The 27,541-nt window shown below is 42.8% G+C and overlaps 1 protein-coding gene across 1 annotated transcript in view; it reads right to left on the bottom strand.

Moving 5' to 3' along the window:
* Positions 1 to 27,541, bottom strand: part of rnf180a (ring finger protein 180a) — a 135,082-nt gene that overhangs the window by 32,437 nt on the left and 75,104 nt on the right. Inside the window, exons 5-6 of the mRNA XM_068026505.1 lie at positions 14,386 to 14,614; positions 9,158 to 9,283 (exon numbers count right to left, since the gene is read on the bottom strand). Coding sequence (XP_067882606.1) covers positions 9,158 to 9,283; positions 14,386 to 14,614 — 355 coding nt within the window. The remainder of the gene's footprint in view (positions 1 to 9,157; positions 9,284 to 14,385; positions 14,615 to 27,541) is intronic.

The following is a 27,541-nucleotide window of genomic DNA, read 5'->3' as shown; positions in this document are numbered from 1 at the left end:
GAAATGGCTCAGTGCACTGAATATAACAAAAGTTATCGGGCACAAGAAGGGGAAGCAGTGGCGTAGCGGTAATGTCACTGGACTAGTACTTAGAGGCCCAGCCTAATGCTCTGAGGCCATAGGCATGGCAGCTGGTGAAATTTGAATTCAATTAATAAATCTGGAATTAAAATCTAATCTAATGGTGACCATGAAACCATTGTCGATTGTTGTAAAAACTCATCTAGTTCACTAATGTCCTTTTAGGGAAGGAAATCTGCTGTCCTTACCTGGTCTGGCCTACATGTGACTCCAGACCCACAATGCCCTCTGAAATGGCCAAGCAAGCCACTCAGTTGTATCAAATCACTACGAAGTCTAAGAAAAGGAATGAAACAGGACAGACTACCCGACATCAACCTAGGCACTGGCAACGACAAACCCAGCCCTGTCGACCCTGCAAAGTCCTCCTTACTAACATCTGGGGGTTTGTGCCAAAATTGGGAGAGCTGTCCCACAGACTAGTAGAGCAACAGCCTGACAGTCATACTCACGGAATCATACCTTACAGACAATATCCCAGACACTGCCATCACCATCCCTGGGTACATCCAGTCCCAGCGGCAGGGCAGACCCACCAGAGGTGGCAGCCCAGTGATGGAGTCGGGACTGCCCAGGCAGTCCTCAACATTGATTCCGGACCTCATGAAATCTCATGGCATCAGATCAAACATGGGCAAGGAAACTCCTGCTGATTACCACCTACCAAATTCCCTCAGCTGATGAATCAGTGCTTCTCCATGTTGACCACCAATTGAAAGAAGCACTAAAGGTAGTAGGGGCACAGAATGTCCATCACCAAGAGTGACTCGGTAACACCATTAGAGACTGAGCTGGCCAAGTCCTAAAGGACATAGCAGCTGGACTGGGTCTGTGGCAGGTGGTAAGGGAACCAAGGGGGAAAAACCTACTTGACCTCGTCCCCACAAATCTACTTGTCGCAGATGCATCTATCCATGACAGTATTGTAGGAGTGACCACCGCACAGTCCTTGTGGAGACAATGTCCCATCTTCACATTGAGGATACCCTCCATTGTGTTGTGTGGCACAACTATCGTGCTAAATGGGATAGATTCAGGTCAAATCTAGCAACTCAAAACAGGGCATCCATAAGGCATTGTGGGCCATCAGCAGCAGCAGAATTATATTCAACCGCAATCTGTAACCTTATGGCCTGGCATATCCCCCACTCTACCATTACTGTCAACCATGGTTCAATGAAGAGTGCAGGAGGGCATGCCAGGAGCAGCACCAGGCATACCTAAAAATGAGGTGTCAGCCAGGTGAAGCTACAACACAAGACTACTTGCCTAGCACAAATGAATGACTCCAGCCAGTGGAGAGTTTTCCCCTGAGTCCCTTTGACTTCAATTTTACTTGGGCTCCTTGATGCCACACTCAGTCAAGTAGAATAATAGGGCAGTTGTGCCATCTCCATAATATTTTCCATTTGTATGCCTACCTCTCTGTTCTGCTGCCAACATTCTAATCAATGCCTTCATAACTACATGGACTGATTTCCCAAACTAGTTAATCTAAAACGCTCTCATGAAATCCCACATACCTACACCAGTTATTGCCAAGCTTCACTGGCTTCCTCTCCCTTAGTATTTCCAGGTCCTCATCTTCAAAGCCATAAAATCTCATAGCACCTGACCTCGGTGATCTGCTCCTGCTCTATTTCTCAGCTCTCTACTCCACTGTCTCTGAATTGCTGCTCATCCTTTACTCCGCTATTAGACACTGAACATTCAGTTACTATAGCAGGGAGCAGATGATGAAAGCAAAGGGACTGGTGGTCTGAGGTGTATTTGTTTTAATGCAAGAAGTGTAATAGGTAAGGCAGATGAATTTAGGGCTTGGATTAGTACCTGGGAGTATGATGTTATTGCTATTACTGAGACTTGGTTAAGGGAAGGGCATGATTGGCAACTAAATATCCCAGGATATCGATGCTTCAGGCGGGATAGAGAGGGAGGAAAAAGGGGTGGAGGAGTTGCATTACTGGTCAAAGAGGATATCACAGCTGTGCTGAAGGAAGGCACTATGGAGGACTCGAGCTGTGAGGCAATATGGGCAGAACTCAGAAATAGGAAGGGTGTGGTAACAATGTTGGGGCTGTACTACAGGCCTCCCAACAGTGAGTGTGAGATAGAGGTACAAATATGTGAACAGATTATGGAAAGCTGTAGGAGCAACAGGGTGGTGGTGATAGGAGATTTTAATTTTCCCAACATTGACTGGGATTCACTTAGTGTTAGAGGTCTAGATGGAGCAGAATTTGTAAAGAGCATCCAGGAGGGTTTTCTAGAGCAGTATGTAAATAGTCCAACTCTGGAAGGGGCCATACTGGACCTGGTGTTGGGGAATGAGCCGGGCCAGGTGGTTGACGTTTCAGTAGGGGACTATTTTGGGAATAGTGATCACAATTCCGTAAGTTTTAGAATACTCATGGACAAAGACGAGAGTGGTCCTAAAGGAAGAGTGCTAAATTGGGGGAAGGCCAACTATACCAAAATTCGGCAGGAGCTGGGGAATCTAGATTGGGAGCAGCTGTTTGAAGGTAAATCCACATTTGATATGTGGGAGGCTTTTAAAGAGAGGTTGATTAGCGTGCAGGAGAGACATGTTCCTGTGAAAATGAGGGATAGAAATGGCAAGATTAGGGAACCATGGATGACAGGTGAAATTGTGAGATTAGCTAAGAGGAAAAAGGAAGCATACATAAGGTCTAGGTGGCTGATGAAAGATGAAGCTTTGAAAGAATATCGGGATTGTAGGCGCAATCTGAAACGAGGAATTAAGAGGGCTAAAAGGGGTCATGAAATATCTTTAGCAAACAGGGTTAAGGAAAATCCCAAAGCCTTTTATTCATATATAAGGAGCAAGAGGGTAACTAGAGAAAGGATTGGCCCACTCAAGGACAAAGGAGGAAAGTTATGCGTGGAGTCAGAGAAAATGGGTGAGATTCTAAACGAGTACTTTGCATCGGTATTCACCGAGGAGAGGGACATGACGGATGTTGAGGTTAGGGACAGATGTTTGATTACTCTAGGTCAAGTCGGCATAAGGAGGGAGGAGGTGTTGGGTATTCTAAAAGGCATTAAGGTGGACAAGTCCCCAGGTCCGGATGGGATCTATCCCAGGTTACTGTGGGAAGCGAGAGAGGAAATAGTTGGGGCCTTAACAGATATCTTTGCAACATCCTTAAACACGGGTGAGGTCCCGGAGGACTGGAGAATTGCTAATGTTGTCCCCTTGTTTAAGAAGGGTAGCAGGGATAATCCAGGTAATTATAGACCGGTGAGCCTGACGTTAGTGGTAGGGAAGCAGCTGGAGAAGATACTGAGGGATAGGATCTATTCCCATCTGGAAGAAAATGGGCTTATCAGTGATAGGCAACATGGTTTTGTGCAGGGAAGGTCATGTCTTACCAACTTAATAGAATTCTTTGAGGAAGTGACAAAGTTGATTGATGAGGGAAGGGCTGTAGATGTCGTATACATGGACTTCAGTAAGGCATTTGATAAGGTTCCCCATGGTAGGCTGATGGAGAAAGTGAAGGCGCATGGGGTCCAAGGTGTACTAGCTAGATGGATAAAGAACTGGCTGGGCAACAGGAGACAGAGAGTAGCAGTGGAAGGGAGTTTCTCAAAATGGAGACGTGTGACCAGTGGTGTTCCACAGGGATCCGTGCTGGGACCACTGTTGTTTGTGATATACATAAATGATTTGGAGGTAAGTATAGGTGGTCTGATTAGCAAGTTTGCAGACGACACTAAGATTGGTGGAGTAGCAGATAGTGAAGGGGACAGTCAGAGAATACAGCAGAATATAGATAGATTGGAGAGTTGGGCAGAGAAATGGCAGATGGAGTTCAATCAGGGCAAATGCGAGGTGATGCATTTTGGAAGATCCAATTCAAGAGTGAACTATACAGTAAATGGAAAAGTCCTGGGGAAAATTGATGTACAGAGAGATTTGGGTGTTCAGGTCCATTGTTCCCTGAAGGTGGCAACGCAGGTCAATAGAGTGGTCAAGAAGGCATACGGCATGCTTTCCTTCATCGGACGGGGTATTGAGTACAAGAGTTGGCAGGTCATGTTACTGTTGTATAGGACTTTGGTTCGGCCACATTTGGAATACTGCGTGCAGTTCTGGTCGCCACATTACCAAAAGGATGTGGATGCTTTGGAGAGGGTGCAGAGGAGGTTCACCAGGATGTTGCCTGGTATGGAGGGCGGTAGCTACGAAAAGAGGTTGAGTAGATTAGGATTATTTTCATTAGAAAGACGGAGGTTGAGGGGGGACCTGATTGAGGTGTACAAAATCATGAGAGGTATAGACAGGGTGGATAGCAAGAAGCTTTTTCCCAGAGTGGGGGATTCAATTACAAGGGGACACGAGTTCAAAGTGAAAGGCGAAAGGTTTAGGGGGGATATGCGTGGAAAGTTCTTTATGCAGAGGGTGGTGGGTGCATGGAACGCATTGCCAGCGGAGGTGGTAGACGCGGGCACGATAGCGTCTTTTAAGATGTATCTAGACAGATACATGAATGGGCAGGAAGTAAAGAAATACAGACCCTTAGAAAATAGGCGACAGGTTTAGATAGAGGATTTGGATCGGCTTCGGCTTGGAGGGCCAAAGGGCCTGTTCCTGTGCTGTAATTTTCTTTTACTTCTTTGTTATATCCCTGCATTTTGAAACTTTCTCACTTTTTGTCTTGCTTCTTCTCTCACCTTCCTTAAAAAAAATCTCTGAGCATATCTTTACTTACCCTGATCCTCCCTTAATCTCTTTCCATTCTTGCTCAGCCCATCTCTCCTGCTTGTAAAACATCTTGGGACATGTTCCACAGTACAGATGATATTTAAATTCAATTTGTTGTTGTTACAATGGATAATCTAGAACAGGTACAAAATAATAATCTAATCTTGAGGCACATAAGAACATAGGAACGCAAGAAATAGGAGCAGGAATAAGCATCTGGCTCCTTCAGTTGGTTCCACCATTCAATAAGGTTATAGCTGATCTTCTATCAAAACTCCACTTTCTCATCTCATCTGCATAATCCTTGATTCCCTTAATGCCCACCACAAAAAAATTGAAAATGACACTCTTTAAGCCTTTTTTCTTTATTAAAAAAGGCTTTTGTCGATTTCAGTAATGTTCACACATTTTCTTGGGTTGAGGCATTTTAAAGGCTACTTTAGCTGATAGTTGCAACTACCTACTTGAGGCTCTTACACTGTTCATTGAATTTGTCCAACACTCAGGCCACGATCTTTTCCTTGGAACAGGAGGACTGTTGGGTGAGCTACTGGAAGGGCATGTGTGGATCTAGATTTTTCTTCAAACCATATATAGGGTTCACAGGGGAATTTTTATTCCATTTCACCATTTTCATTTGCAGGAGCAGTAGCAACCAGTGTTGGATAACCATCAATGATCAGGAAGTTCCATATTGAAGGATTAACAACTGTAACAGAATTCCTGTACTTTCACTGAGTGGCAGTCTGTAATCAATTAATTGGAAATAATGAGGTTACTGAGCCCCCTCCAAAGATTTATTTTCCCTTCTCTCTCTAAGGATTTCTTCCTGCAACCATCAATATTCTGACACTAGCACAGTATGAGATACAAATTACCATGGTGAAACCGAATAACCGCCTCTAATTAGCTCATTATAGGAGGGCCACAGGTCATTGCCTCAGAGCTTGCTGTCATGCAAAGAATGAGATCTGCCCTTTCTCAGTTGAACCACAAGGCAAAATGATCCCAAGGTAAAGTTAGTGGCATATAATGATTGTTCTTTAACCATCGTACAAAAAATGTGCTTTTAGAAAGCTCCCTTTGTCTCAGGTAAAATTATGAGTGGACTCTCCGAAGGATAAGAATAGGAATGAACATAACCCATTGGGGGAGATTCTGAGCCTGCAGGACAATTGCATAGGTTCCTTTATAGGTGTGTGCTGCAACCTGCCCGACTTTCTGCCATTCACTCAGTTGATTCTGTATTCTGGGGCACAGATCCAGATAAATCTTACTGAATTTTATTTGACAGATAAAAATAAATATACAGTTTTTACAAAAAAAATCCCATGAAGCACAACAAATTTCATTCAAAAAACCCTTACGCAAATCCTTCCATATTCACCACAAACTTCGTTCACTCGCCATCAGCTCCATCCCTCTCCCTGGCAACTGTCAGAAGCTGAACCATGCTGTTTGCTATCTTGGTGTTGTATGTGATCCAAAGAAGAGCTTCCAACCATATAACTGTGCCATCACTACTTCTGCATACTTCCACCTCCATACCATCCCTCCCTCACCTCAGCTCATCTGCTGCTGAAACCCTCATTTATGCCTTTTTTTACCTCGAGGCTTGACTATTCGAATGCACATTTGATCAGACTCCCATCTTCCACCCTCCATAAAATTAAGCTCATCCAAAACTCTGCTGCCTGCTTTCTAACTCGCACCAAATCCCATTCACCTATCATCCCTGTATTTGCTGACCTACATTGGCTCCCAGTTAAGCAACGTCTCAATTTTAAATTCTCATCCTAGTTTTCAAATTCCTCCATGGCCTCATCCATCCTGATCTCTGTAATCTCCTCCAGCCCTACAACCCTTGGGGATGCCTGTGTTACTCCAGTTCTGGCCTCTTCAGCATCCCCGATTTTTTTTTTATCACTCCACCATTGGCAGCCAGGGCTTCAGCTGGTGAGGCACTAAGATCTGGTAATCCCACCCTGCACCTTTCCGCTTCTTTACCTCTTTCCTCCTTTAAGACACTCCTTAAAACCTAACTATTTGACCAAGCTTTTGGTCACCTGCCCTGATATTTCCTTATGTAGCTCAGTGTCAAATTTTGTTTGATAACGATCCTGTGAAGCGCCTTGGGATATTTTACATTAAAGCTGCTATACAAATACAAGTTCTTCTTGTTGTAGAAGAATTCTGCAGCTGCTGATTTGTTCAACCACACCTCCACCTTTGATGTCCCAGTCCCCAGTAAAACAGCACAGAAGGAGGGCATTTAAACATCATGTCAGTACCAGTTCTTTGTTAAAAAGGGCTCTCTCACCCTGCTGCTCCCCCAGTACATCCCTCATCTTTGCTCCCTTAAATCCAAGATATGCAGACTTGAATGGATATGTAGGACAACTGGTTTGGCCGTTCATCACCAGATCTGGCTGGACCACATAAAGAACTATCAGGTCCTGCTCTCATCTGATAAAACTGTTCACTACTCCAGCAAAGATAGCCCAGGCTTGTTTTCTCTACTGCAAACTGTCTGCTTAAACCTGAACTCACATCTTACTCTAATTTCTCTGCTATCTCCCCATATGCCCTCTCTGAGCTCATCATGTACATGAGACCTACCTTCTGTTCCCTCAGCCTAATTCCCATTAAACCGCTGACCACCCAACTTCCTAGTCCCCATATTAGTTGATTTTGTAAAAGGTTCTCTCTCTTCAAATGTTGTTCCTCTCTCCTTTAAATCTGCCATCATCATCCCTTTCCTCAAAAAAAAAGTTGACTTCACCAAACTTGCAAACCACTGCTCCATCTCTCACCTATTTTTCCTCTCCAAAGTCCTTGAATGTTTTGTTGCCTCCCAAATCTGTGCCCAGAACTCTCTCCAATCAGGTTTCCACCTCTGCCACAGTACTGAAAGAGCTCTTATTAAAGTTACAAATTACATCCTATGTGACGGTAACAGTGGTAAACTATCCCTTCTCGACTTGTCTGCTGCCTTTGACGTGGTTGAGCACACCATCCTCCTCCACTGCCTCTCCACTCGGCCAGCTGGGTGGGACTGTTCTCACCTGGTTCCATTTTTATCTATCTAATTGTAGCCAGAGAATCACTTGCAATAGCTTCTTTTCCCACTCCCAGGTTGTTACCTCTGGTGTCCCCCAAGGATCTATCCTTAGCCCCCTCCTATTTCTCATCTTCATGCTGTCCCTCAACGACATCACCTGAAAGCAAAGCATTAGTTTTCACACGTACGCTGATACCTCACCAGCTCTACCTCACCACCATCTCTCTCGACTCATTCGCTATTGCTAAATTATCAGACAGTTTATCCGACATCCCGTATTGGATGAGCAGAAATTTCCTCCAATTAAATATTGAGAAGATAGACGCCACTGTTTTTGGTCCTCGTTCCAAACTCCATTCCCTAGCTACCAACTCCATCCTTCTCACTGGCAACAGTCTGAAATTAAACCAGTCTGCTCACAACCTTGGTGTCATATTTGACCTTGAGATGAGCTTCTGATCACATATTCATGTCATCACTAAGACCACCTATTTCCACCTCTGCAACATTGTTCAACTTCGCGCTGTCTCATCTCCTGCTAAGACCATCATTCACGTCTTTGTCACCTCTAGACTTGACTATTCTAACCAATTCCTGGCTAGTCTCCCACTTTCTACACTCCGTAAACTTGAGATCATCTGAAACTCTGCTGCTTACGACATAATTCACACCAAGTCCCCTTCATCTATCACCCATGTGATCGCTGACTTATAATTGGTTTCCAGTCAAGCAACACCTGGAATTGGAAATTCTCATTCTATTTTCAAACCCCTCCATGGTCTCACTCCTCCCTCCCTCCCTTTCCTCCAGCCGCACAACTCTCCGTGATATCTGCGCTCATCTAATCCTGGACTCTGGAGTATCCCCGATTTTCATTGCTCCACCATTAGTGGCTGTGCCTTCAGCTGCCTAGGCCATAAGCTCTGGAATTCCCTTTTTGACCAAGCTTTTGGTCATCTGACCTAATACCTCCTTATGTGGGCCAATGATATATTTTGTTTGTAATGCTGCTGTGAAGCACCTTGGCTCGTTTTATTATGTTAAAGGTGCTATACAAATATAAGCTGCTGTTGTAGTACAATATTCATCTGCAGTCTACAAACTATTCATTAAACCAAGTAACAAACAGGAATAGGTCATTTAAAAAAAACTTTTCATTAGTAAGGGTTCATATTGAACTTTTACTCCTTAATTTTTGAAATATAAACCTTCAGAAATTGGTTCTAAACAGTGTTTAAAGCCCGTTATTGTGTGCAAATATCTGAAACACTGAAATATTGTCTTACCTCCCAAGACTCTGAACAGTCTCCTGCAGCTAGGTAATGGCCACTTTGCACAGCTTGCTTTTTGAAAGCTTTGTCTTCTGGCTAAATACTCCTCAGAGAATAAACTTTTCATGGTGTTATTCAACTCTGTAAAACAGAAAAGAATAAAAGATATTAAAAGTTGCTGTTAATTAAGAGTTAGGTATGTGTAAATGTCAACCTCTGAAGTAGAAACGGTGTTAATTAAAATGTCACACTGAGTCCTCAGCCTCAATTATGCTGCTGTGGGGAGCTGAATGGTGAAGGGAAGCCAGTTCCCAACTGATAGGGAGGGAAAGTCAAAGGGGACTTCACCCAGGGCTACTCTCACAAAGTATTGACTAGCTTTGCAGCAATATTGTGGGAGAAAGGAGAAAATTGGTAAAATAGCTTAAATTTCTTTTTGGGCTTCCTCAATGGCTTAGATGCTTAAGGTAGTGAATAGGTGAAACCTGTAGATTTCAGGTTCGATCTCGAGATTGTGCTCAGTTGGTTGATCTCAGCTGTGCTAGGTCACTACTGATGGCCTCAGCATCCCTAGGTTACAGAGGGGCAATTTAGCCATGGTTCACATTCCCTATCACTATCCAGTACCATCTGCTGAGAATGAATGTGTAATTGACATTGAGAGTAGACAGGATCTAGCTTAACTGCAAAGCCTATGGTGAAATAGCATGCCGAGATTCACTATCCAGGGTCATACATGAAAAATTGACAATTTGGAGAGGTGAGTTTGCAATTGTAGCCAACTAGTAATCAAATGCTTCAGGAGAGGAGTAAGAGAAGGAAATGAATGCATTCTCCAGAGATATTTTGTAATTGAATTATTTAATGCCTACTTTCAATAGAGATAAATAAAAAAAGTTGAAGTTCTTGCTATTACTTTGGTTACCTGACATTGTTACTGGCATATTTTATTCACTATTAGAAACATGGGTGTGAAATTCAGCTTTGCAGCTGGTTTCTCAGCACTACGGGTGCAGTTTTGCCTTCAAAATGGTGTCCACAGCGCGTGCACATACTTCCGGTGTCAACATCTTTGAAAGAGCTATCCAATTAGTCCCAATTTCCCACTCTTTGCCCTTAGCCATACATTTATTTCCTTTTCAGGTATATACCCAGTTCCCTTTTGAAAGTTGCGATAGAACCTGTTTCCACCACTCTTTCAAGCAATTCATTTCAGATCATAACAATAAGCTGCGTAAAAAAATTCTTCTGATCTACTCTGTGGTTCTTTGGCAAATATCTTAAATGAGAGGTCTCTGGTTACTGACCTACCCACCAGTGGAAACAGTTTCACCTTATGATGATTGATGAAGGAAGGGCAGTGGATGTTATCTATATGGACTTCAGTAAAGCCTTTGACAAGTTCCCGCGTGGCAGACTGGTACAAAAGGTGAAGTCACACGGGATCAGAGGTGAGTTGGCGAGATGGATACAGAACTGGCTCTGTCATAGAAGACAGAGGGTAGCAGTGGAAGGGTGCTTTTCTGAATGGAGGGATGTGACTAGTGGTGTTCCGCAGGGATCAGTGCTGGGACCTTTGCTCTTTGTAGTATATATAAATGATTTGGAGGAAAATGTAGCTGGTCTGATTAGTAAGTTTGCGGACGACACAAAGGTTGGTGGAGTTGCGGATAGTGATGAGGATTGTCAGAGGATACAGCAGAATATAGATCGGTTGGAGACTTGGGCGGAGAAATGGCAGATGGAGTTTAATCCGGACAAATGTGAGGTAATGCATTTTGGAAGGTCTAATGCAGGTGGGAGGTATACAGTAAATGGCAGAACCCTTAGGAGTATTGACAGGCAGAGAGATCTGGGCGTGCAGGTCCACAGGTCACTGAAAGTGGCAACGCAGGTGGATAAGGTAGTCAAGAAGGCATACGGCATGCTTGCCTTCATCGGTCGGGGCATAGAGTATAAAAATTGGCAAGTCATGCTGAAGCTGTACAGAACTTTAGTTAGGCCACACTTAGAATATTGCGTGCAATTCCGGTCGGCACACTACCAGAAGGACGTGGAGCCTTTGGAGAGGGTATAGAAGAGGTTTACCAGGATGTTGCCTGGTCTGGAGGGCATTAGCTATGAGGAGAGGTTGGATAAACTTGGATTGTTTTCACTGGAAAAACGGAGGTGGAGGGGTGACATGATAGAGGTTTACACAGTTATGAGCGGCATGGACAGAGTGGATAGTCAGAAGCTTTTTCCCAGGGTGGAAGAGTCAGTTACTAGGGGACATAGGTTTAAGGTGAGAGGGGCAAAGTTTAGAGGGGATGTGCGAGGCAAGTTCTTTACACAGAGGGTGCTGAGTGCCTGGAACCTGCTGCCGGGGGAGGTGGTGGAAACAGGTACGATAATGGCAATTAAGAGGCATCTTGATAAATACATGAATAGGATGGGAATAGAGGGATACGGTCCCCGGAAGTGCAGAAGGTTTTAGTTTAGGCAGGCATCAAGATCGGCGCAGGCTTGGAGGGCCGATTAGCCTGTTCGTGTGCTGTACTGTTCTTTGTTCTTTATTCTCATTTATTCTATCAAAACCCTTCATGATTTTGAACACCTCTATTAAATTTCCCTCAACCTTCTCTGCTCCAAACAGAGCAACCCCAGTTTCTCTAATCTCTTCACAGAATAGTTAGGCCACAGCTGGAGTACTGTATACAGTTCTGGTCGCCACATAATAGGAAGGATGTGATTGCACTGGAGAAGGTGCAGAGGAGATTCACCAGGATGTTGCCTGGGCTGGAGCATTTCAGCTATGAAGAGAGACTGGAAAGGCTGGGGTTGTTTTCCTTAGAACAGAGAAGGCTGAGGGGAGATATGATTGAGGTACACAAAATTATGAGGGGTATTGATAGGTTAGATAGGAGGAAACTTTTTCCCGTAAGCGGAGGGGTCAATAACCAGGGGCATAGATTTAAGGTAAGGTGCAGGAGGTTTAGAGGGGATTTGAGAAAAAATCTTTTCACCCAGAGGGTGGCTGGAATCTGGAACGCACTGCCTGAAGAGGTAGTAGAGGCAGGAACCCTCACAACATTTAAGAAGTATTTAGATGAGCACTTGAAACGCCATAGCATACAAGGCTACAGGCCAAGTGCTGGAAAATGGGATTAGAATAGTTAGGTGCTTGATGGCTGGCACTACACGATGGTCCAAAGGGCCTGTTTCTGTGCTGTATAACTCTATGACTCTAATAATCTGTTTCTCTAGTTTCTCCACATAACTGAAGTGTTTCATCCCTGCTATAATTCTGGTAAATCTCCTTTGCACTCTCTCCAAGGCCTTGATATACTTATTAAAGTGTGGTGCCTAAAATTGGACACAATACTTCAGCTGAGGTCTAAGTAAGCAGTGATTATAAAAGTTTAGCACAACTTCCTTGCTTTTGTACTATATGCTTCTAACTATAAAGCCAAGGCTCCCATATGCTTTTTTAAAAACAGCTTTATAACTATCCTGTCACTTTCTAAGGTTTGTATGCAAACTCCCAGGTCTCTCTATTCATGCACCCCCTTTAAAATTGTACCATTTCATTTATATTGTCTCTCTTCATTCTTCCTCCCAAGATGCATTTAATTTCATACTTCTACTGGCACTGTCTTATTTGTGCAATTATTAAACTAGCAGAAAAACACAACATACTCCATGAAATTATACGTCAAAAGTTGAGTTAAGGTGCTAGTTCTAATCAATCAGACATACATCTTTGTAGCACAAATACTTAAACAGATGAACATGTCAAATGTTGGAAGTTGCATAAGATCAAATGCAGGTTAAATGTGTGAACTACTGTAATGGGACATACTAACTGCATGTACATTGTAGACTGACTTAATATTAAATACAGCCTTCAGTTCCAGTGGGTATTTACATTATGAATTGAAATGGAGAGAGACAATTAACAATGCAGTGCTGACATTTAACAGCATTTCACTGCTTGAAATAACTACTGTCAATCACAGTCTGGAAACCACTGCAAATCCTCAAGTAAAAGTCATTTTGTGAATGGTTGTTCAGTAAGAAAATAAAATTGCTAAGCAAAATATTCAATTCAATTCATTGCCTATGGCAGAAGTATAAGATTTACAAACTTAAGTTTTGGTGCATACTGCTTCTGATTAAATTATATGCTATTTGTATTTTAATCTTAAATAATCTAACAAATTATTCAATTTATACAGCTAATGCTAAAGAATTTTTTTTTAACAGATGCGTTTGGATCGAAGAAATTATTCCCCCAAAGAAACTGCCGGGATGAAAATCCTTGGCCCCAATGGCAGTGCTGGGGTGCAAGATGGGTACAGGAGGCCCAGCTGAGGTGGGGGATTCTGGCGGACCCCATGAACTATGCTCAGAATCCCACCAGCTTCCAATCTGCACAAGGCCCTAGGGCAGGTGGAACTTCTGCCCATCCCAAACATGGTGCTTGGCATTAGAGATGGTAAGTGAGGAAATTCTCAAAACAGGAATTTCCGCTACCCTGGTTTGCCTACTGTGCAGCAACTTGGAGGTCTGGATGAACCCAATTTTTTGGCCTGCTAGCGACATTAGGACTTACTCGTTTTGGGTGGGTCGGGGGGGGGGGGGGGAGGTGGTGGGTGGTAGGGCTGAGTCTATGATTGGGTCTGGTCCTGTACCTCCAAAAGAATCCCGGCACCATCAATCTTTTCAGTCTCTTTACAAAGAGGATCAATTATGCAGTTTTTAAAGAAATTAGCCTGATTGGTAGCACTGGCTGCAGACCAAGTTGCTTGCCAGTGTTGCTTTTTCTATCTCCAACTTTGGTGAGTGCCCAAGATGCATCCAATGATAGCACAGGTAGCTGTTGATGGCATTTGTATTATTTAACCTCACCTTGGCCTTGGATACTCTGGTGAGGTTAGGAGCAGGCATCACTGCTGGCCCACTCATTGCATTTCCACTGGTGCATTAGGCCTGAGGATTTTCAGCCCCTTTGTTCGATTTCATATATATTCAGAAAAAGATTCCTTTAATCACAATACAACACAAAAGATATGGGGATAGAATTTGTGTGGGAGCTTCTCCCACCCTTACTTTGGCAGAAAGGTGTTAACATTTACGCTAGTTCTCCAGGGGTACCGCGTACCTTCCGGCAGAAGAACGTGAAATTGACGAGCAAATATTTATGATTGTGTTTGAATCATAGAAGACACTGCTCAGAAAACCACTTCTATTTTATTTTGTACCTGTTTGAAAAAAGACTCTTGTGATGACAGTGCGACACAAAGGGCATGGCGTATTCGTAGGGTTGTCCTTTGCAAGGGTCCGAAGACAGGGCTCACAAAAGATATGATGACAAGGATAACACATATATGGACTGAAGAAAATATCCAAACAAACAGCACAAATGTAGCCTTCCTTCTCCCACTTGATTTCATCTTCATCACCTGAAGTGGTAAGATTTGAACTGGAAGTCTGAAAGACAGAAAACCATTTTTTCTTTTAAGCACAATATACAGACCCTTCTTTATACACACAGAGCCATAAAATAGGAATAAGGTGAAAAAGATCCCTTCAAGAGTACAAATATGTGGGATAGTATAGCAGCCCTACTGTATGCACAAGATACAGTTAACAAAACCAGCACACTAGGCTGAATTTGTATCTTTTGGCTTATTGATGAAAAAGAACCAAGACAGCACACCCCTATCTAATGGAGGGCATGTGTTTACCAAATGCATAAGACCAAACTCAGTCCTAACATCAAGGAAGATGACAAATGAGCGTGGGGGGAGGTGCACTGGCTCTACATTTTGAACTCTTATGTGTGCCAAATTTACTGAATCAATTTCAACTTTATTGAAGCCATGTGCACAACATAGAACATTAGGGGTTGTTCTGGGATTTGGTTGCAAATGGCCTATGCTCCCAGGTACACCTATACTGATAGAACACAAGCCCGTTCCCACCAGATTCTACGATATTGCCCAATTAAAGTAGTTCAAATGATCTACCTATGTGGTTTCTCTTGTGCATAAGAAAAGTTCATATACCTGTGTTAGGTGGTTAATGATAAGGAATCAGAAGTGCATCACATATTAAAGGGCTAGTGCACTCTTAAAAGACAGGCCATATAGTTTTTGGAGGCTGACTTAATGGGCTGCACGGCTGAGATGTTCCTAGAAATGTTCTATTCAGTGAAGAGAGTTTGGAGATTTTATTGGTGGAAATTGCCTGGACGAACTTGTAATTTATGGGGCAGAGGGGATTGCTCCACCACCTACCTATAGCTACTATGAAATGCGACCTTGCTAATATCATCCTTATCCCAAGAAAATGGAAGTAAACTGCCATATAGAAAGAATGGCATGAGGTTACAAATTGTGTGAATGCTTTCTTCTTAATGCATTGCCCATGGGAACAAATTAGAAAAAAAATCTCCTGACTGAGGAACAGTGCTAGGGAACAATTACAGAGACCCACCAAAATTAAAGGGATGGTTGTACAATGCATGCATCAAGCACTCAAGCAACAGTATTCTATCATATCTGCAAATAATTGCTTTTTTAAAAAAAGCTCTTGTTACAGGATCTTTTTGATGTTACTTGAAGGGAAACCATAACACGTCCTTATATCTCTTAAGGTCCTGTAGTTTTAATTTTAAAATGCGCTACATCAGTCCCTCCCCCCCTCCCCAGTGTGTTGCACTATCCAGCTTGGAATGTGATTATGCTAAACATTGCAAGCATGCTTCAGGTCAATATTATTTATATACTTATTATTATATACTTATAGGACAACTAGTTGCCACCTCTCAGTCACAGCTGTAAGTCTTAGTTAAATACTGAAGCATTGGGATCAAATTAAATTGAACAAGATGACACTTTCCCTAAATGAAATGAGTTTGGGTGATCTGCTGTCAGTTCCAAGAAGGCATGAATCTGCAGCTGAAACACACTTGTATGCTGTGAATTAACAATGACCTGCAGGAAAGTTACATGGTGCAGTGTGATAAATGTAGATGTTCTTTAAGTAGTTAATGCTCTTGAAGTGGGGTTGAGGTTCAAGCATACAGCTGAGATGGGAATCATCAGTAACAAAACAAATTTGAAAGTATTAAGATAAAAGCTATTAGTGATTCTATTAACTACTCCACCTACTGACATCTCCACTACTAGGTTTTTAGCTCTCCAGCCTGTTAACTTGTAATTAATGAGTTGAAGTTGGCATGTGTTATTTAATGTGTTAACACATTTATTATTAATATTGCAGAGCACAGTTTCATCCCATAAGTGTATTAGGTGATACAGAAATGGCATCAAGGGAATACAAATTCTCTTCAAGAACCTTGAGGATAGAACTCTCATTTTGTGTATAATTTCATCTTCAAGATTTGCTTTTATCAAAAGATTAAAATGTGTTAAAAGTTGAGTCAAATCTACATATATCTCTATGTAAGAATGCAATTTGTTTCTCAAAGGCACACTTGGACTAAGCAATGACATTAACATTCCTTGTCCAAATCTAGTTAAAAACACCTTTGTTTGCGCTAACCCAGGCACTCCCAATACAGAAAATTTCTAATGAGATATCATTAACACTGTGAGATATCTATACTGTTGTCTTCCTGCCTCATAGATAAAATTGCACTGTGCTATTCTAGGAGTTCATCGCAGTATGGTTGTTATTTCCATGTGCATAGATCAGCTCAAAACTGCCAAGTTGTTTTATATATTTCTCTGTCCTGTGTTAATTCCCAGGCCACAGCTCAGTTTTTTTTTAGATGATAGATAAAAAAATATCTTAAATTGGATTCACTGTTATTGACCTGAAGTAGATACCAATCTGCAAAACAGAACAACAAAGCATAGAAAGGGGGTGAGGATTCCTATGTAAGTTTTATGAAGCACTGCTTAGAAGCTACTATATTAGCAGATGAATGCTTAACGCCATTCAATTTTGTGTTATATAATCAGACATAACCTGTTCAAAATAAATGGGTTAACACTCATGGTAAAGTAGCAGAGAAATATCAAATAAATGTGTTAAGCATTTATTTTCTAATTTTGCTAAAAATGATTAGTTAGCTCATTTGTTCAATGATTACCTGCAGTATGAATTAGAAGAGTTAATACTGTTGTTGTGTAAGGTATTGGTAAGACCACATTTGCAATATTGTGTAATCTGGTCACCAAATAAAAAGGTAGCATAGGCCTGAGAGAGTACTGAAGCAAGTAGCAAGATGATTCTCAATATTAAAATATCAGTTATGAAGAAAAGATGAGGAAATTACATGAGTTAATTTGGAGAAAAGACTTCAAAGTGACCTAATTGAACTTTTCAAGATTATGAAAGAGATGGATAAAGTCAATCCTAGAAAATTGTTCACTAATGCAAAAAACTAATAATAGCAGGAAGCATGTAAAAAAAAAAGGAATTTTAGGAGTAAGAGTAGAAGTCCAGCGGAAAAGTTTTACATAAAAAGGGCTATGTTGGACTGATTTCTTATTCTAGTTTGTTTCATTACTCCAAACACTGGAGTCAACAGACATCGATTGTAATAATACAGTATCAGTTACATGATCCAACATGAGTACAACAGGTATATCACACTACATAATCCAATATGTACACAAGTCTTTATTGAGCTCATGATTCACTACGAGAACTCAGATCCATCGCACTCCACAATCTAGTATGACGACAACATACACTGGTTTACTCAAAACTCATACCAATTTTATATTTCTCGGATACTCAGTAAATGACAATATATCAAAGACACTCAAAACTATCAAAATAACAATATGGAGCCAGAAAGATGCACTCAGCTCATCTCAATCTCTCCTAATTATTCTGTTATCATGCTTATATCCTCCACTTAAGCTCTTCCAATCACTTTAATACACTAAGCACAGTGACCAGACCAACATCTCCCAAACCATCAAGACATGATCAATAACCTTCACATATTCCTTCAATTCCTCATCTTTGCCTTAGGTATGCTTCAACAAATGAGGTACACGGGTAGTGTGAACTCACATTCCCACAGGCTACACAGTTGAGGGATAAGTCAGTAAATGCCAGACTGCTGACGTCACCAGGTGCACAAAGCATAAAGGTGTTATAACAAGGCATTCCAGCAGAGCAATCAAAGTATGAGTGAGTTTTAATGGTGAGATGCTACTTTTCTATTGTGGGTAGAAAGGCCAGTGCCAACAGTGCTTCCAGAAGTACAGTAGGGCAGAGCTTCTGTCCACTGCTTTTCCCCTGACAAGACTCCCTCTCAAATCTCTGGGACAGGGTCAATTAAATTGTTAAGAACAGGTGCCTGTACCAGTAATAGCACTTCAGGGAGACTCAGCCAACAGAATCTGTTGCTCTGTGGATGGATGTAAGCCAATGTTCCTGAAGATGCATTCTGATTTCTTTCCGGTACGGCCCACATGCAGTCTAATACTTCAGGTTGCTCCTTCATAGTTGCTGGATCAAAATCCTGGAACTCCCATCCTAAAAGCACTGTGGATTACCTTCACCACACAGACTTCAGCAGCTCAAGAAGGCAGCTCACCACCATCTTCTCAATGGCAATTAGGGGTGGCAATAAATGCTGGCCTTGCCAGTGATGCTAAAACCCATGACTGAATTAAAAAAGGCACACATTCCCCCTTCTTGAAGGAGCCACAGAGCTAGTGTATCAGGCAGAGTTTTCAAGACAGCCCAGGAACCCTCCTGACTGTCCTGAAGTGATGTCGGCACGTGGTGAGGAGGGCAGGCAACAAAAGAGCTTGCCCCTTTCCATCAGAATCAGGTAGCAATCAAGCGGAAGAAACCAGCAGAGACAGGTTCACTATTCTAACTTCTAGCCCCTTTGCTCTTGGGTCCTGACAGTATTAGTCATCATCCTCAATACATGCACTTCCAAACTAACCCATCCTTTGCCGAGTCTTACTCTCTGTTCACTGCTCCTTCTCCCTATAAACTTTCTTAAGTCTTGCAGCCTATGCCTAGGAAAGGTAATCTCTCCCACCTTTCAAATTATCCATTTAGTGTCCTTAAATTGTTATTTTCTGAAGTTCTGGAAGTTACTGGTAACTCTACTTGCCATCATCCTGAAAATTCTAGGCTAATCAACAATTACTATTGCAGCCATTCCATTGATGATCTTGCTGCCTGTATCACTCAATTTTGAACACTTTGGTGAATCTTTTGTCAATGCCCGAATATCTCTAAATCATTTGACAGGGTCATTATCCATGCACTTCTAAACAACTTCCATCATTGCTACATTTATAGCGATCTAGTTTCTTTCTCAAATTGCTTTATTTGTTCTTTAGTTCATGACAATTTTGCCACTAATTCTGTCCTCTTTCACTATCTTCCTCTTTCACACAAATGTATACCTACTCTTAATCAACTTACAGGCTTCTATGTTGATTGATTACTTGCAGTGGTTGAATTACCATATCTCAATTTCCTCCATGCCTTGAAATAGTGTGATCACATCTCATCTATTACCAAAAGGTGCTTCAGAAAAGTTTAGTTTCCTTTTGTGAGTTAAAAAGTTATTTTCCCCTCAACAACTCTTAGTTCCTTATAAAGAGATGCAGTGGTTTTATGTCGAGGTTCATCCCAAGCAGCTCTGTAACACAGGAGTCTGTGCTCTATGGGCTGTTCCCAGGGACGCACACTGAGATAAACATCAACTGCTGCTGGAGGACCATCAATTCGATGAAAGACGCTCTTTGGTCTGCCCGAAACTTGTTGGTCTTCCAGCGCAAAGAGTTGTCCATGACCGAGTGTTGTAGCCTGGCACATTCCAAGGTCCAGGACTACGGGCTGAGGGATGCACTAAAGCTTGGGACAGCCGCTGCAAAGGCTCAATGGGGAAAGACCACAGTGTAAGGTCCTCCCACCAAAGTGAACTGAGGGGCTGGACCCATGGGAAACACCTCGGGCTGTATACACCAAATATGGGTTTTCTGTAAAATGTACATGGCATGTAAAATGGAATGGAAGGGTTGTGAGGCAACTCACTCCTGTATTGAAAAAAACTGATTTCCTTTGCACTTTTTGGAATGTCAATTTGGTGCTAGTTTGAACTGTGTTGTATTTTTTTAAAGATATTTATGAATAAAGTATATTTTTGGGGGAAAAAAATTCTGTTCAGTACTTGAATACAGCTCCCCTCTCACATCTCTTGCATATTCAAAAGGGATCAATTTTCACCTAATCATTACTTCCTCATTTGTCTTATCTTTTCTCTCTTACACCTTTCAACTCTTGTGCTGTTTTGCACCACAGCAGGAAAATTCCATTGAATTTTAAGCTATTGCCTCAGGGTGCATGAAGTGATACTAAATTTGCAAAAAGCTTTCAGCCTTCATGTTGGCGCATTATATCGTGTTAACAACTTCTCAAAAACTACTGATATTTATACAGCCCCTTTCACAGAACAAAAATCATTAGCAATTTTACAAGAGTTCATATGGTACCAAGTAGCAAATGTGAGGGAAGTTACAGGGGAAGGCACAGGTGAAGAAGTCGATTTTGAGAGGGCTTTTGAGAATGGGTGCCAAGGCAGAAGGGTTTAAGGACAGACTTTCATAATCCAGCAGGATGGTTGCTGAGGACTCTGCTTGTGATTGTGGAGCAAAGTAAACTAGAGTTGGAAGAGTAGATGGTGCAGAGGAGAAGGCATTTCATGTGCTGTCACAGACCCTGAAGGCCTGTAGCAACTTAAATGAGAAATTATATCTGCAATGTTGGTTGCAGAAACAAGCTGAAGATTTGTCTGGCAGAAGTTTTGGAAAAACAGGACACAGTACTCTGATGAAAGGGGCACCAAATCTTGCTGCAGCAAGTACAGCTCAGGAGGGAACACCTCTTAAACTGAGATGGGTTGTACGGCAATGGGGAAATGTGCTTGATGCAAGCAATACTGCACAGAGGATGTGCCTCCAGTATTGTAAGAAATTCAATGACCTCACCAGCAGCATCCAGAGAGTGAACTGCAATGTCACCTCATATTTAAGCATACCAACATACGACCATTTGAATTAGGAGCAGGAGTAGGTCACTCGGCCCCTCGAGCCTGCTCCGCCATTCAATAAGTTCATGGCTGAACTGATCACTGCACATTACCACCATATTTTTTTCATTATGCCTCTCGAAACACTTTTTTCTGCTCATCCAGTACTGGATGTCAGACAAGCAGCCTGACAATTTAGCAACAGTGGAGTGGTCAAATAGAGGTAGAGTTGGATGTCATCAGCGTACATGTGAAAACGTGTCTTTCTAGATGATGTCTCCGAGGGGTAGCAGGTAAATAGAAATAGGAGGGGGCCAAGGGTAGATCCTTGAGAGACATCAGAGGTAATGGCGTGGAGCAGGAAGACAAGCCATTGCAAGTAATACTTTGGCTACGATTACATAGATAAGAATGGAATCAGTCGAGTGCAATCGCACTCAGCTGGACAATAGTGGAGAGGCATTGGAGGAGGATGGCGTGGTCAATCGTGTCAAAGGCTGCAGACAGGTTGAAAAATATGAGGAGGGATAGTTTACCTTTGCAAAGGTCACATAGGATGTCATTTATGACTTCAATAAGAGCAGGTTTGGAACTGTGGCAGAGGCAGAAACCTGGTTGGAGGGATTCAAACATGGAGTTCTGGGAAAATGGGCTGGGATTTGGGAGGTGACAACACATTCAGGATTTTGGACAGGAAAGGGAGGTTGCAGATGGGTCGGTAGTTTGCAAGGATAGTGAGGTCAAGGGATTAGATTTTTAGGAGAGGGGTGATGACCAGGGGTCGGCAATGTACTCGTTCGTGGACACCAGCGTCCGTGATACAAATTTTGAGGTCCCTGGTAATTTTACTTATCTTGCTCCAAGCCTTTAAACTTGTGTTTTAAAACAACCCAGCCACTAATTATTTTAAAACACAAGTTTAAAGGCTTGGAGCAAGACGTTTATAATTATCAGGAATGAAAATAATTACGAAGGATTGGGGCATTGGGCTAGTTCCTACAGCCCGCCAAAGTTTAGTATCCGGCCCGCCAATCAAAAGTGCGAATGGTTTGCCCGCGCACGGACCTCTGTTCAATCGGAGCGCGGGGAAGGTGGGACTCGGTGGGACTCGCTGGGAAGACTGGAGCCGTCAATCAGCTGCTCCCAGCACGTGTCTGACCTGCAGAATCAGCACTGGAGTGTTGGTCTGAGTAGAACAGATAGGATAGCACACAGGGACAAATGATAGAACTAGAAAGGCAAGACTTCTCTGAGGCAGAGCAAGCTTTTTTTTAATTTCGGCAGTCTAAATTCTCAGTTCTCCAAACGCCCTGGTTTCCCTCAGAGTACAGGGACAGCCAGAGTGGCAAAGTGTTTCCATGCCTGGTGTACGGGGGAAGGGGGGGCAGGGAAGGGAGACAGTTGGTGGGGGGACGGGGAAGAGTGGGAGAGAGGGGGGAGAGAGAGGGAGAGAAAGGGGGAGGGAAAGAGGGAGGGGCGGAAGGGAGTGGGGGGGCAGGGAAAGGGGACGGGACGGGGGAGGGGAAGGGATGGGGTGGGGGATGGGGTGGATGAGAGGGACGGGGTGGGGGGAGGGATGGGGGAGAAAGGGGCATTGGGACAGGGGAGGCTGGAGGCAAAAGAGGGGTGATGAGAGGGGGGAGAGGGGGCAGAGTGGGAGAGGGGGCAGAGTGGGAGAGCGCGGGGGTGGGGAGAGGGAGGGGCGCGGGGGTGGGGAGAGGGAGGGGTGCAGGGAAGAGAGGGAGAGGAGTAAAGAGGTGGGAGAGGGAGGGGAGAGGGGTCAAAGGGGGAGAGACACGAGGAGAGAGGGGTCACAGAGGGGAGAGGGATGAACACAGAAGAGAGAGGGAGGCAAGAGAGATAGACACAGAGAGGAGAGAGGGAGATGGAGGGATGGAGGGAGAGAGAGAGTTAAAGAGATCAAGATCACTCCTCATAGATGGACATCTATCCGAAGTCTCTGCATCGCTATATCAAGTGTGTGGGCAGACATTGAATACTTGTGCAAGCAAAAACAATGCCAGGTTATCTCACTAAATAGGGAGAAATGTGTTTTAAATTGGACTGTGTCTTGATGGCATTAGATTGGCTATACACTTTATATACGATTAATTGCTCCCATGTCTGTGACTGAGTCAATAATTTTGTCAAATGTCCGTGATGCAATGCGTTGGTCCCTATCCCTGCTAATGACGGCATTATTGCCAGTGATGCATCATATTAACCCAAATTACATTTTTCTTGACGTGCATCTAAATGGTTAATAACAGTGTACACTGGCCTTCTGACTTCTTGCACCCCTCCCTCTCCCTCCACCCCCCCCGCCCCTTGTGATTCTATATTTGGTTTTCAGATGTGATACTCCTGGCTTCTGATCAGAAACATTAGTGAATATTGTTCACAGTTATAATATTAATAGCTGACTTATACATGAAGAAAGCAATAATGAAAGAAGAGTAAAATTGCAGAAGCAATGTTTACCTACTGACTCTACAGAAACATGAACACAATTGTTATATTCTTTGAACAATGAATGCCATATTTCCACAAATGCCTGCCCTATAATCTACAACACTTATTTCTGATACAGTAAATGAAGGCCTGTAGTGAAAATTTCTGCCTCCAAAACTATAGTAATCTACCTCCTGTTGCCTTACACTTGCTTCGAAAGAACATGACATTGAATGATAAATTGAATTTCAATTCAATCTCAAAAGATTAAACCCTTTGCTGCAACATGACACTATTACTTCTTTCTCCCTTGGGGAACAGGTGTAAGACACACAAGATGTGACGTGGCAGCAGTCTGACAGAACCCCAACTAAATTTCATCTGGATGGTTGGAACAATTTCTCAACAAATCAAGTTATCATTTCAAATATATCCCGAAATCTTTGAAGAAAATGCTATAGTGAGATACAAACTGGTTCAGACATGAATTAATTGAAAAACAAGATAGCATGGATGCTGGATCTCAAATAAAAATAGAAAATGCTGGAAATACCCAGGTCAGGCAGTATCTGTGGAGAGAGAAACAGAGTTAACATTTCATGTCGATCACCTTTCAGCTGAACTGAATTAATGACATGAATTAATTTAAATTAAATTAACTGGCTGATAACAGACATGACATATTTACAAGCAGAACCTTTGGGGCCCCACTCCATTGGCACAAGTTCAGTGGAACAGAATTCCCTTGCGCAAAGACACAGATCTGTTCCAAATGGTGTGGATGGACCTAGACGACTTGTTTCAATGGTGTCTTTCTGAAGCCTCGACTTGGACTGTTGGAATAGCATAATGCTACTCTGACTGTGAATAAAAGGCCGAACAAAAATCTTTGTTTTTATATTTTTGCACATAATGGAGCTAGTATACTCCTTGAAGAAGGTCAATCAATCCTTTCTAGGATTGAATCCCATTGGCATCACCCGGTAGGGAGTGGGGTGGGGGGTGTGCTGTAGGGAGTGCATCTGGGGCTCCCACTTCCCAAGGCATGATATTCAAGTGCAGTTGGCCTGACTGGGGGAATAGCGGGTTAAGGTGTCAAGGCAAACCCCTAAAAGAAGCTGCAAAAATGATAGATTTTTTTTTAAACGATTTCTTCAGGTGTCCGCCACTGGTAGCAGAGGACCCATCTGCTGTGAAGGAAGGTACGAAGCCTGGCCAATCAGGCACTTAACTTGGCAGCAGCTGGCCTTCCCTGGGATTAAGGACCCCAGGGACGGAAGTCCTGCCCGCTGAGAGCTGTCAGCCAATCAGAGGCCAGTAGCTCTTTTACTCAGCAGCATCACCATGGAGGCAGTGGCTGCAGCTGGTAATGCACCCAACCAAGCCCAAGGATCATCGATGGACCCAGGCCACAGGTGAGTGATGGTGGAAGGGTTTTCGCAGGCGGGGGAGGGGGGGATCACAGGGAAGGGGGTAGCTCTCAGCTGGCCTGTGTGACTGTGAATGAGGAAACCCCCCCACCACCACCCCCGCAGTAGCCGGCAAGCAACCAGCACAGGTTTACTCATCGTGCTCCCTGCATGGCGAAAGGCCCTACCGCCACTGGGCTAATACTGGCGGGGACAGGAAGAGGCCCTTAATTGGGTATTAATTGCCCACTTAGAGGCCTCAATTGACAGTGGGGCGGGAAGGCCATCCATGGGCCTTCCCGCCACAGGCTTAATTGAGGTGGAGACGAGACGGTGGCAGGGTCGCCACCCACCACCATCTCGCCCAATTAAATGCTCTCCCCGCCTTCAAACCCGTCAAAGGGGAGAGTATTAAATCCAGCCCTTTCTTTCTAAAGTATTCCACGTTAGAATTGATGTTTTCACAAACAACTCAAACACTGTAATAACTACTTGATACAACATTCCAATAAATTATAGCATAAGCTAATTTGTAAAAGTTAATAAATTAAGGTAATACAATAAAAGTAGGTTTCACCTAATAACTCAAACAAGAGCCTGTATTATGCTCCCACACTGCCAGTGGCATTCACAGGGAGTGTGTGGGGAGAAATTCAAAGGCACATGGCTGTGATGTACCATTTGTTAATTTATTGCAATGCGCTTCCTGCAAATACCACAGAATTGACTTTATAACCTATCTTTAGAAAAGTTGTAACAACATAATTATGTTATTCAACATAACTGGACTTGGCATGACACATATAGCACTAGGAACACATCTAGGGCATCTGCCAGGTTAGTGAGGCCAGCAAGTCCGAAAAATGGTCTTTGTAAGTGTGCTGTAATAAAGCTTTTTCAAAAAAAAAGTTACAGTCTGGGTCTTGAGCACAGGTGGGCACCATTTCTGTTGTTTGGTAGCCCAATCCAGGCATATGCTCACAGCATTCTGCCCCTACCAACTGAGAAGCTAGGGATGCGGGAACTCTGATGTTCCGAGTTCCTGCTCCAAATCCCCACAACTTTTCACTCTGCTGGCTTTGTAAGGGGTGGGCAGAGGTCCTTGCCCCTACAAGGCCAAGCAGGAATTTCCAGCATGCCTGAATCCTGGCCTAGAGTACACCCTTTCTGCTATTACTGTTAACCTTTCATCTCGCCAGTCCATATATTGACTTTTAAATTAATGCATAGCTCCCACTTCAGCAGGAAATCAGCAGAATCTTAGAGAAACAGCATAAGTGGCCGAAAACCTCTAAACCTCTAGATCATGAGAACTCCCATGGAAATTCAGTGTCTAACTAACTGTGAGTTACTTATGTTTGTGCACATAACTAAACACTGGATTATCCCCACTGCAATGACTATACACACATTTGTCCGGGGTATAGATTTTCTACTTCATATCACCTAAATAGCCAGAGTAACACTGAGTTGCTGGGAATTGATTGCTAACTAATAGAAATGACTTACATTTGCAATATTCCAATACTAAAACTATATTAGCATATGGAATTTCTGGACATATTCAACCAGCTTAAAATATTGCAAGTTACAGTATGAAGTAACATGACCAAACACAACATACAACCAGTTATTGTGCATTTGGCCTGAGCACTTTTGTACCATTACTATTATTTCTGTAATGAGATAAGCTTCAGGGTCCATGGATTGCAATACTCAACATAAAAGAAATTGTGGTATTTCTGGTAGAAAAAAAATGAATTTAACGTGTGCAGAAGTTTCCATGAAAGTGTCCTAAATAACAATTCCCATAACTTCTAATTCTAAAATGTTGAATGCTCACCCTTTCAATTAACGGTCCTGAATTTGAGCTCTATTCTTAGGTGTCCCATCCCTAGTGAGTAAACGTGCTACTTTTGATCAGATCATCTTAGGTATGCCATTAGAGTGACAATTCCCCAAGTTCTCAAAACTATTTCTGCACAATTTACGTTTGGCTCCTGGCAGGTATCTGCACTACAAGGGTGCCTAGCCCCACAGACGCAAATGTTCTTTACTGCTTTTTGATTTCATTTGATTACACAACATTGTTGGGACACACATAACATCCTATATGCTAATGCCACCTGTTACATGGCATACATATTTAACACCGTTTGGATGGAACTGAGGAACAAAAAAGGGCAATCACACTGCTGGGATTATACTATAGAGCCACACACAGTCAAAAGGAGATAGAAGAGTAAATATGTAGGCAAATTGCTGAGAAGTACAGAAACAATAGGATAGCAATAGTAGGAGATTTCAACTACTTTAATATTAACTTGAATAAAATCGGTGTGAAAGGTACAGAGGGCGCAGAACTCTTAAAATGCATTCAGGAGAACATTGTTTTTTACCAGTACTTAACAAGCCAACAAGAGAAGAGGAAATTCTAGATTTAGTTTTAGGAATGAAGCTGGGCAGGTGAAAGGGTCATCGGTGGGAGAGCATTTTGGTGATAGTGATCAA

Source organism: Heterodontus francisci, chromosome 1 (genome assembly GCF_036365525.1).
Source record: "Heterodontus francisci isolate sHetFra1 chromosome 1, sHetFra1.hap1, whole genome shotgun sequence".
Taxonomy (NCBI): domain Eukaryota; kingdom Metazoa; phylum Chordata; class Chondrichthyes; order Heterodontiformes; family Heterodontidae; genus Heterodontus; species Heterodontus francisci.
This window is presented reverse-complemented; position numbering and strand designations above follow the sequence as displayed.